The sequence below is a fragment of the Vicugna pacos genome, chromosome 5 (assembly GCF_048564905.1).
Source record: "Vicugna pacos chromosome 5, VicPac4, whole genome shotgun sequence".
In the NCBI taxonomy this organism is placed as follows: Eukaryota; Metazoa; Chordata; class Mammalia; order Artiodactyla; family Camelidae; genus Vicugna; species Vicugna pacos.
In genome coordinates, this window is record NC_132991.1 from 1,413,072 (window position 1) to 1,426,876 (window position 13,805).

Here is a 13,805-nt window from a genome sequence, read left to right on the forward strand (position 1 = left end):
ACACAGAGCGGCATAAGGGGAAGATGGAAGCTAAGCGACAATCATCAATCCCATGATTTAGAAAAAGCCCAGGTTTTCCAATTCAGATCATATACTGATTTACACAAGTGTTGCAGGAAAATGGGGCACAAGAGAGTGGCCATGTCCCAAGTCTTGGTTGAACCCCTGGGACATGCCCCACCAAGTGAGGGTTCTTGGCTTCATCCAGGAAAGAATTCAAGAGCGAGCTACAGTTGAGTAAAAGTAGATTTATTCAGAAAAGTGCACACTCCATCAGTGGAGTGTGGGCTGTCTCCGAAGGCAAGAGAGCGCGAGAATCTTAGGAGACACACATTCCATACGCAGAACACTGGCCATCTTGAGAGGTGAGAGCTTCACAGCAGGGGATCGTCTAGGAACGTGAGATCGGCCAAGAAGTGTGGGGTTGTTAGTTTTATGGGCTCAGTAATTTCATATGCTAACAAGTGGGAGGATTATTTCCAACTACTTTGGGGAAGAGTTGGGGATTCTCAAGAATTGGGCTGCTGCCCACTTTTTGACCTTTTATGGCCAGCCTTGGAACTGTCATGGCACCTGTGGGAGTGTCATTTACCTAATACATTACAATCAGTGTATAATGAGGTTCAGGGTCTACTGGAAGTCAAACCTCCTGCCATCCTGGGCCTCCAAGTCTACTGGGAGTTAAATCTCCCGCCGTCTTGGTTCTAATCAGTTTCTGTCCTATCCTCAATTGCTGTGTCATTCTTTTTATGTTTGTGCCCTGCCCCCTTCCCTCCTGTCTCACAGGGAAATAAGAAACATTATTCCCAACGTTAGGATTATAGATGTTTTATGAGGAATTTCTTTTTTTTTTGCTTTAAATAAGTAATGTGAGCACATTTTAAAAGTTCCCAGTGCTAGAGAAGAGAAAAATAATTGATCACACATACTCCTTCACCATAGTGCAATTACTGTTAGCATTTTGATTTTTTTCTTATTTGTGTATTTTCTCTTAAGTGTTTTGATCATGAATTACTTGTAATTATTGTAACAATTTTCTATCCTATTTTCCTACTTAACCTAGTTTTTTAGACTGATTTTAAAATAAGCAATATTTTTATTTTTGGTTCATCATAAAACTTACTTTTCTACTCTGGTGTATTTCATATCTACTGAAAGAATGAATAATATAATAAAGTGGTAGAGTTGAGAGTATCATTAACTGTACAGGCAATGCACGGAATTGATACGGAAATCCTGTTTGTATTGAAATAGCAACTTCAATAAATCCTAGTCTTTCTACTCTTAAAACGAAATTGAAAATAAATGTGACTCTAAAGCAAATGTAACTTTAATAAAGTATCTGCAGTTAGTAGAAACAGGTCCGCTAGTCTGGTTTCATCTTTAACGATTTCTTACTTTAAAATTAAAGGTCCATTTTAGCTTCTTACCTTCTGAAAGAGAAGCTCAACATCTTGGGCAAGTTGGGGTGTCTGCTAAGCTGTGCGGGTTCTGTCGTGCTGATTATCCACTCCCCGAAGTCTGAGAGTGTGACCACCCAGGCCGAGCTGGAGGAGAAGCTGACCAACCCAGGTACCTCTGAGCTGCGCCTCCAGCGCGAGCGGGACCCTTCCGGGCGGAGCTGCGCCCTCCGCCCCCGCTGTGGTCCGTCCGCCAGGCCCACCACCGTCCGCAGCCACCCGGCGTGCAGGCGGGGCTCTGGGGCGGGCGAGCCCACCTGAGCCAACACCTGCTGTTCTGGCCCCTCTGCTGCCTCCTGGGACCCAGACCTTGTGCACTGACAGCCTCCCCATCCGCCTGCCTCCGCCCCCGTGGCGCCCGGTCCGCTGCGGCTCAGCCCCTTGGGCGTCCCTCCCACCTCCTTCCTGCTGTTCTGCCCTGGGCCGCTCCCCGCGGGGCCATCTGTTCTCCCCTCTGATGTGAAGCTCTCTGAGTGCTGGCGCCCGGTTTCATCTATCTTCAGGTTCCCCACAGAGATGTTTGTGTGTGTGTACTTCTTTATTTTTAGAGGAGGTAGCCGGGAGTGAAGCATGCACCCCACAACTTGAGCTATACCCTCCCCGACCCCACTCCTGTGTATATATATCTTTTGTATGTATTTTGGACATAAGTTTTTTTTTTTTGTAAGTGTAATCAGAACACTGCTGCCCCCTCCCTGCCATGAGAGAAAACCACTCAGACCCAGCTGCTTTTCCTGAAATGAAGCCTGCACATGAGCATTCAGGCTGCTTCCGATTCTCCCCAAACACAGTCCAGCCCTGGTTTATGTTTGCCCATCTGCCCTGCACTACCCCTTCCCCAGCCTATAGGTCAGGCTCCCAGGAAGCTTTCAGCTGCAGCATCTTCCTGAATCCTCCCCCCAGCAGGGCTCCATAGTCCTTTTCCTTACCCTGGGGGAAGTGGGGACCCCCACCACCTGCCTGCTGGTACAGTCCACGCTATTCCCACCCCAGTCAGGCCCAGTTCCTAGCACCCCCTTTACGCCTGGAAACGAAATTCATGGAAAATACAACCTCCTTCTACACAAAACAGCAGTCAGCATAATGCCTCAGGGTCAGTGCTTTGGAATGAATAGAGTGCCCAGGCACACAGCTCCAGGAGACAGAGTAAGCCCGCAGACCCCCCCCCCCCCACCGTGTGTGGAGTGGCTGGGGATCCGCGGGCGCCGAGCGGACTGAGGTGGAGGTGTCCTGTTACTGATTCAAACACTGGGGGCTTTGCCATCAGCAGTGGGACCCTCTGAAATGGAGAGTGGCTCTTGAGGTTCTGAAAAACTCAGTGTTTTTATATCCTTGCCAATTACCTTGTTTTATACATAAAACAAGTTCTACGCTCTGATGATTATAAACATTTTCCACTTAATGGTCCAAGGCAACATTCAGAAGTTGTGAGAACATGATTATTTTCTGTGTGGAACTCCCCGCACATCCCAGGGCTGCTGGCCTCTTCCCCCGATCCCTGTGGCAGGCACAAATACTCCCGTTTTCCTACATATACCTTCAGACCCCCATGTGACTCCTTTTCCCTCTCCCCACCCACAGGAGGACCCTCTGCCTAGCGTTTGCTGAGTTGACTAGCCTGTGAAATGGCTTTGAAAAAATTCTCAAAGCATCTCTGTTGTCTTTTACTGTTATGAAGGTATTGCTGTTAGAGGACTTTTTTGTTGACAAGTAAACATGTAGGAGCTATGAATATTTTAATGGGGAAAAGAATGTTGGGAATACTTTTTGAGGGATGAGCTCAAGGATCTGGAAAGGGTCAGCTGGAGCAGCGGGGTGTCACGGCGGCTAGCATGGCGGGGGTGGGGGACGGGGCGGCTCTGCTCAGCCCCTCCGGGTCACTGTGCGCCCTCTGTTTTGCAGTGTTTGTAGGCTATCTGTGCATCGTGCTGCTCATGCTGCTGCTGCTCATCTTCTGGATCGCGCCGGCCCACGGGCCCACCAACATCATGGTCTACATTAGCATCTGCTCCTTGCTGGGGAGCTTCACCGTGCCTTCCACCAAGGGCATTGGGCTGGCGGCGCAAGACATCTTCCACAACAACCCGTCCAGTCAGCGGGCCCTCTGCCTGTGCCTGGTGCTCCTGGCCGTGCTCGGCTGCAGCATCATCGTCCAGTTCAGGTACATCAACAAGGCGCTCGAATGCTTCGACTCCTCCGTGTTCGGGGCCATCTACTACGTCGTGTTCACCACGCTGGTCTTGCTGGCCTCGGCCATCCTCTTCCGGGAGTGGAGCAACGTGGGCCTGGTGGACTTCTTGGGCATGGCCTGCGGGTTCACCACCGTCTCCGTCGGGATTGTCCTCATACAGGTGTTCAAAGAGTTCAACTTCAACCTGGGGGAGATGAACAAATCTAACGTGAAAACAGACTAGGCTGCAGCAGGGGATTGGATGGCTTGAGGAACAGGAAACGGATGTGGTTTCTGGTCCTGGTTTGATGTAAAGTGGAAGAGACCGTGAATCGCTGGTGTTAGAGTTGCCTGTACACTGGTGGGTGGGCTGCTGGAGAGTGAAGCCATGTTGCTCAGCACCAGGGTGGGGGCCTGGCCCTCCGCACGCTGGAGTTGCTCGGTGGTTGCCTGGGCCCCATCTCTCTGATGAGAGGAATCTCACGTTCATTGCCATTAACCTGGAAGCTTTCATGAATACTCTTTGCTTTGAAAACATTTCAACATTATTTAAGTAGAAAATAAAGATGGGCCTTTTCTGGTTAGTCTTTGCAGGGGAGCAGATACTTTTACTTAGAATCTTACTTTGGAAATGGGAGAAATTGTTGTCTTGAAGTCTGACTTTACAGCAAATGTGTCTGTAGTTCTGGTATTTCGTGTTAAGCATGTATAATTTTCAGGTACCTCATTCAAATAAGAGGTGCGTGCATTTGTTTTTAATCCTCTAATGAGCTGACTCTCCTAGCCACCCCCACTTCAAGGCATTTTAATTGCAAATAGAGAAGAATGAATGGACAAGATGGAGTTGTTCCATTTGCAGGATGATTTCAATAGCTCAGATCAATTTCAGTGCCTTTTACCACTTGAACTATTCACTTAATTTGACTATTCCTGTGTGTCTGTTCTCTTAGATTGGAATACTGCAGCCTCCTTGATTATACTTTTACTATTTCACTGTTCAAAATATCAATGCTCAAGGCAGTTAGGAATAATAGTATATTCATTCATTGGAAGAGAGTCCAGACTAAAGACTCATTCGCGTAAATTGACCCTTTCAGCATGTAGTGATCGCCCAGTTAAAGAGAGTTGACTTAGGGAGCGTGAGGTATTTAATTTGTATTCAGTCTAATGTAACTGGGATCCAGTATTAAATATATCCGTGTTCTCTTTCAGCAAGCATTGTGGCCACTCAGAAGAAATAAATTATTTACCTTGATAGTAAGGCTGTTAAAGGAGAGAGTAAGTGTTCAGGAGCACATATGAGTTCCCTGTAACTCAGGAATAAGTTAAAGGCAAAATGAAGCTTAGATCAGTTTCTACAAATTGGAACACATAGAGTTTTCAGAAGAATTTCTAGCAAAAATGAAGACAATTAATTTAGCCACCTCCCTGTTGTTTGAGATGACAGAGCACCCTACAGTTCCTCACCCAACCTCTCACTAAACTTCTGAAGTGCAAAATTCACCATTAATTAACTAATCCAGTATATGGATCAAATAGGCCATTTGTCTGTCTGTATTACCCTACCATGTGTATTAAATGGGAACAAAGCACAGAGTGGTTCAGATGTTTCATCGAGATATCACGTACTTCATGTGCAATGTTGTCTCTAATTAGGGAACTATGCCAGGTTGAAAGGTGAGATTGGCTAAGGTGGATCTGGTGAAGTAAAACATGAAATTTAGTAACACCCAATTAAAGTGACTAAGTGATGTCAATAGGAGAAAATGTGTTTTTCAGACAGAAAGAATATTTCTAAAGACCCAAGGAGTAGTTCCCTAAAGTGTGGAACAAGGAGGCTAAATAAAATGAGGATAGTTTAACACAGAGCAAAAAACACCTTTATGAATTAAAAGTACTTATGATGATCATGGGTTGTGAGTTATGAGCTAAGAGCAGCAACAAGATTATTTTAAAATTAAAAAAAAATTACAGTAACTGATAATTAACAAATGCTCAAAAAACTCATTACTCTTTTTGTCAACTCTTGAAGGTTTGTTTTTTATCAGTATTTTTAGGAATGACGGCTTAAATTTATTGAACTGAACTTCCTGAAAATATAATGTAGCAGTATCAATATACTTTTAGGCATTAAAATAGTTTTCTAGGTAAGGAGTCTGAGATATTCAAAGAACACATGTGGCCGTACAAGTAAAATGAGAAAGTTCCCGTGTCATATGGAAATTACCATTTTGGGGGATACAACTTACACGTGAAGCTTATTTTATTTAAATGCATCTATTGGTGTTCTTACTACGGCTAATCCATGATTATACTGCAGATACTTAGAGGTGAGGTTTTCCAGATTACCTCCCTGTGATTTTTTTAGAGTAAAACAAAATCTCGATGTATTAATAGCCTGTCTCCTCTTGAAGGTGATGTGTCCCCAGGACAGTTTGACTCTCCCAAGTTTACATCTGTTCAGCAAGTTATTCTGGGGGTGATACCCAGCTTTTCTTCCAGTGGAACAATGTTCAGATCATCCATTATATTCCAAATGCATGACTCTCGCCTCAAAGCAATTGACACAATCAGCAGTCTAACCGCCTCATTTTCAAGTTTAACATAGAACAAATTACTTCTGACTTAATAGTATTTATTTTACTAATTCATGTTCTTTTAATAATTTATTTGGAATTGCAAAAAATAAAAAAATAAAAGCTTCAAAAGGGAAGGCCCAGAATGGGGATAGGTGTTATACTGGTCTTTCCAAAAGTAAATACATATAAAACATTTGCATTATTAGGCCGTTCTTTGCATCTTATCTTTGATAAAACTAAGGGGAAAATGCCTGCTGTCTGCTTGTTTTCAGGCCTCCTCTAAAACCATGTTTGTGATCACAACTTACAGATTTACTCTGGAGAGATACTTAAATAGGCCATTTCTCTCCTCTCCTGCTTGGAAAATGCCTCGTCTTCTCATCTAAATCTTTGCATTTAAAACAATTGCTTCCTGTTCTGCTCAGTAATCAAGTGTAGGACCTATTCAGGATTCTAACCCAAACGCAGCCCCAAGCCCAGCCTGGGTGTTTGCTGTGTGGAAGGACTGCTCCATCTCTGCCGAGAAGGCTCTGGAGAGGAAGGGCAGGGTGCTCCCTGCCGCCTGGAGGGCAAGACCTGCCCACAGCTGGGACTCGAGGGAGGAATCATCACTCAGATGTCACTGTGGTCTTCTCACATTAGAGTGTTTGTGAAACACACTTCGCCGCTCTTGGTTCAGCAATAAGAAATATTCTTTCAAGTCCTCCTTTTCAAGCCAGTTTGTTACATGCAGTTTTATTTCCAGAAGTTCATTCCAGCGGGAGTAATTCTGTCTTTGGATTTTTTTCTTTGGGTTTCGTGTCTGATCGAGAAAGCACTACTAAAGTGTGCAGTCACCTGTCACCTCCCTTCTTCCTCAACCGCTCAGCTCTTTGTAAATTCTGTGCTTACTTCCAGAGGCCAGTTCCTAGACATCCGTAAAGCGCTTGAGATGTGCTGTCTCCGGGCGTGGACGGGCACTGCCGTCCACGGGGACAGGTGTTGCTCACAGGCCACTGCCAGGCTGCCAGGTTCTTGTTGGGAGATGAGTCCTCTCCTCTCTAAGCTGCTCAGCTGATGCAGAAGTCTGCAGCGCTAAGCCCATCGCTCTTCTTTGATGCCTGCTTGATCCTGACTTAGGCTTCCTGCAACTGTGTAGGAACCTAGGAAGAGAAGACGCTTCAGTTTAGATCTGTTCATGACTGTCTCGTTGGCTCCGGTGGCCTGGAAAAGTTGTCCTTACCGTGGCTGACATCAAGGGAGTAGTTCACCCATCAAGCAGGGTTAGATGGAATCTTGGTGTTCCACCTTCTCAGGGACCAAAACCGTAACATGAACTTAGCATTCACCTTCCTCCCAAGGACGTGTCTGTGTGAGTTTTTCGTATGTTTTCCTCATATTCATAGCTAGAGGTCTGTTAACTTGAGTTGGAAAGAGAAAAAAAAATCAGTTTGCGCACCAGTCACACCATAAAAGAGTTTATCATATAAAATACCTCAACTTTCTGTATTCCTTACTTCCACCTCAAAAGTTGTACTGGTGATGAATTTTAAGGGTCTGTCCTTTAGTTTATAGGTGATTTTTCACATCTGGCCAGATTCTTATACCTCCATCATATACTTGAAAAGATTAAGAATTATAGGAATGGAAACAAGAATTTGGCCCAGTATCACCAACGCATTTATTTTCATACACGTTTCTCACACACTGTTAATTGCAACAAAATAATTATATTTTAAGAAAATGTAACTTTGTGTTACATCAAAAAAAATGTTGTCTAGTAGAAAGTTGATATTCAGTGTAACAGATCACGTAAATAAACATTATTTTAAATGTACCTAATGTGATTAAAAAAAAAAAAAGCTTAGTCTAGGGCCTAGAGCATGAGCCAGGGAGAAGGATTTGTTTGTTTTTTTCTGTATTTTTTCTTGAATTTTGCAACTATAGGTGAGTCACTTAACCTTTCTGTGCCTCAGTTTCTCTACCTCTAAAGGGGTGGTGTGGTCCTCCAGATCTACTGTTTTAAAGCACACGCCGGTTAGCGTGTGCGTGCTGGGAGCCTCAGACCAGAGCGCCGTGGGCAGGGATGCTCTGGAGGGACGCACTGAGCATCCTGTCTGCTCAGACCGTGCTGCAGACATGCAGCTTCAAGCACTGAGTAAGCAAAGGAAGCACTGGGTATAAAGTTTGCATGATTTCATGAAGCTTTAATTTCCCTTTTTTGTTGTTTTAAAAGGAAGGGTTTTATATATTCCGTTGTAAAATATGGAAATTAAACAGGGACTTAAAAAAGCTGCACTGAAAGATCACATTCTGATGGTGTGATGAGCTTCTCTGACACTCTGCATAGGTTTATGTTCTGCTGAAGATTCAATGACCCGTGAACCAGATTGATTCTGTTGTGTTGAATTTATGATAAATGACGCCGAACTTCCTGCTTCCAAGCGGCTCAGCCCTGACCATGAAGCTACCTGATGCCAGGTGAATGTCAGGGTCTCCCAAACCACTAGTGCCAAAGGGTCACATTGAAAAGTTCAGAATATTTCTTTTATTTGTCAGACTATAATAATTTACCCCACCCTGTCACCCCCCATGTCAGTGTTTTTGCACTTTGGGAAAATTTGAGGCTACTGTTTTTCAGTAGCATTCCTGAGTGTTTTTGCCTTTTTACATGATAACTATTACTTTCTTGTAAAATGGAATATAATTGTGAAAGAAGAAGGCAAAAAAGGTAACGTGTTGACTGGTTACATAAAATTTTTTTCCTGTAAATGTATCAGGGGAGCTTCCAATTAGCATACACACACATTTGTCAATGACTAAGACTTGCTTATATTTTTGCTTTCTAGAAGTAATCATAGCATGTTGTAATTGCCTTATGTAAATAAAAAGGCTATTTATTAAGTTTTCCAATAATATTTATTAATCTGTATGTGTTTTAAAATAAAATAACTTATTTCTAGCTGAACACTCGTTGTGTTTTTAACCCTTTCCGTGAAATATTTGTGTGGTCTGACGTTCCACATCATCCTAATTCCTCAGTCAAACGTCTCCCACTTTCTTTGCAGGAACAAACAGCCCACGGCTCCACTGCAGTGTAGAAAATGTCCACCCTGTGCATCTTTTAGGGAGCAAATCCATGATGTGTGAAGGACTTCACCATCCAGTGGTTCCCTTCTGATGCAATGAAAGGATGGTGTTAAAGAAAATCAGCTATATTTTAATATGTTAATACCTGGTACATGTTTTTGAGGTATATAACATCTAACATTTGGAAAATTGTATTTTAACAGCTTTATTGAAGCATAATTGCTACACAAGGAACTGTGCATAATTAGCATGTACAATTTGATGAGTTTGGGCACATGTAAACATGGCTCCATCACCATTATCAAGGGAACAGACATAGACAACACCTTCCAAAGTTCCCTTGGCGGGGGTAGGGGGTCAGAACACTTAGTAAGCGATCTGTCCGCTTAGCAGATTTTGAAATGCACAACACTGTATTGGTAATTATACCGGCTATACATAACATTTTAAATTCATCGAAAATTTGAGAATCATAACACATTTTAATACTCCCAGTGTCATCAGAAATCTTGTCATTAATCTTTATTAGTGTCCTGTAAATAATTTTATTAAATGAAAAAAATATTTGAGCAGAAATATTTTCTCTTCAGGGCTATCCAAAAGGATTGAATTACTCACATTTTGATTACAGTATACCTGTACAGAAATCAGAAACAAACATTTTAAGAAAGCATCAATTGTCTCTGGATAATCCTTTCCACACAGTTTTTTGGGGTTGTGAAATGTGTAAGGACCAAATTCTACAAAAGCTTGCTGGAGTTGGTTACTACAATAAAATCATTAGCTGCTAGCCAAGCACAGTCCTGTTGAACCTGAGTTCTACACTTGGTGCTGAGGACTGCAGGCAATCAGGCACGCTGCCAGCTCTCTGCTTCCTCTGCTGATGGGTCACGCCTCTGTCAGGTGTCCCTTTGGCATGACATAGTCAGAATCTGTTGTGATGTTGATCACACCACATTTTGAACCTCATACGGTAGTTTCAAAAAGGCTTTTTGTGTTGGAAAGCTGAGACACAGTTAAAAAACAAAGAGAAATAATAAGATTCTTCTCTCCGTATTAGCAGTTCAGAGATGCGAGGTGTTAATTATTGGTAAGAGTTGGGATTGGAGGTGCACCACGCCAAGCAGGGTAGGAGAGATGCCAGCCAAGAAGCAAACGCAACAAATCCATGTAAAACAACAGAGAAGGGCCTGGAAGGTGGAGGAAAAGTCAAACTAGGTTGTCCATAAAATGGGATCTTTTTATTTTGGCTGAAGATGCCCGGGGGATGTCAGTGAGGTCCCTCCTTCCCCTGGCTCGGTGTGCTCGTTCACCGTGTTGGTTTTCTACTGCTGCTCTGACAAGTTACCACAAACGCTGTAGCTTACAACTACACAAATTTATTATCTCACAGTTGTGGGGGGCCGGAGTCCAGCACAAGTTGAACTGGGCTAAAGTCAGGATGTGGGCAGGATTACATTCCTTCCGGAAGCCCTAGAGGAAAATCTGTTCTCTGCCTTTTTCAGTGTCTAGAGGCCTGGCACAGTCTTTGGCTTGTTCCCCTTTCTCCATCTTCAAAGCCAACAGTGTTGCATCTCTCTGAGCCTTTTTTCATGGTCATATCTCATTCTCTGACTCTGACACTCCTATCTCCCTCTTACTAGGACCCTTGTGATCATTCTGAGCCCATTTGGATATTCCAAGATTATATTAACATCCTTAACTTAATATCCTTGCAAAGTCCTTTTTGCCTGCAAGGTAACATAGCCATAGGTTCTGAGGATGAAGACTGTGGATATCTTTGGGAGACCATTATTCTGTCTACCAGATCCACCCACCATTTCATCAAGTGAGGCAATTATTAAAAGCCAACTCCTACGGTTACCAGCAGGTAAAGGGGGTGGGAAGGGATAAATTGTGAATTAGAAATTTGCATCTCTTGGGGAGTGATGGAAATGGTAGCTTCTTTTTTTAAATTTATTTTTTACTTTTTTATTGAAGTATAGTTGATTACCATGTTTCAGTTGTACAGAAAAGTACATATATATGTATACATATATTCTTTAACAATTTTTTTATTGAGTTATAGTCATTTTACAATGTTGTGTCAAATTCCAGTGTAGAGCACAATTTTCAGTTATACAGAAATGTCAGCTATCTTGATCGTGGTGGTGGTTTCACGGGTGTGTATACCAAAATTCATTACATTGTACATATGAAATGTGTAGTGTACTGTGCAGGAATCATACAACAATAAAGGTGTTAAAAAAAAGCCAACTCCTGGCTTTTAATGCATATCCTAGTGTTCTACTTAATTCACTTCAAGTTATTACTGTCTTTCTCAAAGAGCTCCCCCCTCTCCCTCCAACAAATGTTTCAGAAAGTGCCCTGTTACATTTGTAGGTCATCTGTGACCTCAAATAAGCTTGGCTTTGGGACTGTTTTTATTTTTTGGCTATTATAAGTAAAGCCATTATTGAGTGCTCATTTACATTCACGTAACAGTCACTTACATGGTATATTTTAATGGCTATACACTTTCACTTCTCTTGGGTAAAAACACCTCGGAGTAGAACCGCTGGATTGTATGGTTGGTACATGTTTTAACTTTTTAAGAAATTGTGAAACTGTTTTACAAGGAGGTTGTAACATTTTACAATCCTACCAGCAGTGTATAAAAAGGCATTCAATTTTTAAAACTTTAAAAATATCTCATGATCCATATGGGGTGTAAAGCATCATGTGGTGGAGATGTGATTTGGGATTTTAAGGAGCTTGCATCGTACTAGCAAGCAATATTACATAAACTTATAAAAACAGTCCACTGTGCAATATGACAGTGTCAGGTTTGGCAGCAGGTGGTGGGGGGCGGTCCAGATAATGAATGTGAGAGGATAATGAATGGGTGGGCTACAATGCTGAGAAAAAGATGATTAGATGAGGCTGGGATGATTAGAATACTGGCAGAAAAGACCTGCAAGCAAATTCATTTGTTAGGTTAAATCAACAAAATTTCTAAGCATTCTTGTTCATACAAACCAACCACGACTTTCATTACAGCCATCTGTCTCCCAGAGGTATCTGTTGGGATTTATTACTGCTACTTACCAATCCATGTCAAAAAGAGTGGCTTAATACAAGATCCCTTTATTCCTTCTCATATGTCTATGTGGACCTCAACCAACTTGACTCAATCTCTGGTCTCAATGAAGGGTCAGCTAGGTGGCCTCGTAAGTTGCCCTGCTCCATGTGGTCTCCTCATCCAGCAAACTAGTCCAGGCTTCTTCTCGTCATGATTTAAGCTGGGAACCAGCATATTTTCTGGGCCAAAGTCAGTCCCGAGGCAAAGGCAGAATCAGAGGATGAAGTGGGACTGCAAAGCAACTTTGCGAAATGTATGAGCACAAGGACAGGTCGAGAATCAGAGCCATTTTTAACAATCACCAGAGACCGGCTTGCCAACCATCTTCCCACAGTCAATGTAATTTCTTATTTGATGATGCCATCTAGCCAGAATTCGGCTGAGACCAAAACGTAAGCAAAAAAGTTCCTCTGAGCCAGTTCTAAGAAGCCCCATTGTCTGGTTGCCAAGCTCACAGAAGACGAAAAACTTTTAGATTAGAAGCTGCATAGTTACTGAAACCAGGGTGGTTAGGGGCTGTGCAGTCTAGAACATAACAGTCCAATGGGACTACAGTCTGAAAAGAACAAATTATATTTGGCATTTTCTGGCTAAATAAGCACAGAATTCATTTTAGAAAGATTCCCACCCCAAATGATTTAAATTTGGTATAATAGTGTTTTCGTATCTAGTCAAAACTGGAAGAACATCCCCAAAGGATGTTTGCACGTGTAACCAAGGAACTATTGATTTATTAGCAGGTCGCACTCCAGATCTAGCTAGTTGCTCTTCCTGGCTTCTTATTAATGAGCCCTCTGTGTGTCCTGTTTTGAGGAAATCATGATGATGGGCTCCCCCCAGGAAATTTCTATGTTCCAGGAGGAGCCAAGGTGGGACAGCCTAACAGTGGATTTCCTATGCATCTCATGAAAAATAAATCTCTCTTCCAAGTGTTGGGAGATGGATTTGTCGACTGAAAAACTACACAACCTGAAAGATGAGAATTATGTTTTATTTGGCAGATTTTCTGAGGACTTCAAGGCCAGGTGACAGCCTCTCAGTTCTAAGGGACTTCTCCAAAGAGGTAAGGGAGGAGCCAGGATTTATAGGGGTTTTGGCAACAAAAACCAGGTAGTCAGAACATCAAAAGATTACTGTTGATTAAAGAAAATCAAAACATCTCAAGTTAATGAGTTTAGCACTTTCCTATGTATGGGAAGTGCAAGAATCTGGGCTCATTGAAATCATTCCTTTCATATGCACCTTAGCTATCTGGGGCCAATATCTGTTTCTTTCCCATCCTGAGTCCCCTCAGTTCCCATTCACCCTGAGGATGGCGAGGACTTGGCAGCAGCAGCCCGTCTGTCTCCATTCTGAGATCCCCCAGGGCTCACCATCAAGGTGGCTATAGTGGCTTGATGGCTACA

At 42.8% G+C, this 13,805-nt stretch overlaps 1 protein-coding gene across 1 annotated transcript in view; it reads left to right on the forward strand.

Moving 5' to 3' along the window:
- Window positions 1-9,156, forward strand: part of NIPA1 (NIPA magnesium transporter 1) — a 42,341-nt gene extending 33,185 nt beyond the window's left edge. Inside the window, exons 4-5 of the mRNA XM_072960750.1 lie at window positions 1,412-1,572; window positions 3,363-9,156. Coding sequence (XP_072816851.1) covers window positions 1,412-1,572; window positions 3,363-3,874 — 673 coding nt within the window. The 3' untranslated portion in view covers window positions 3,875-9,156. The remainder of the gene's footprint in view (window positions 1-1,411; window positions 1,573-3,362) is intronic.
- The last annotated feature ends 4,649 nt before the right edge of the window (window positions 9,157-13,805 follow it).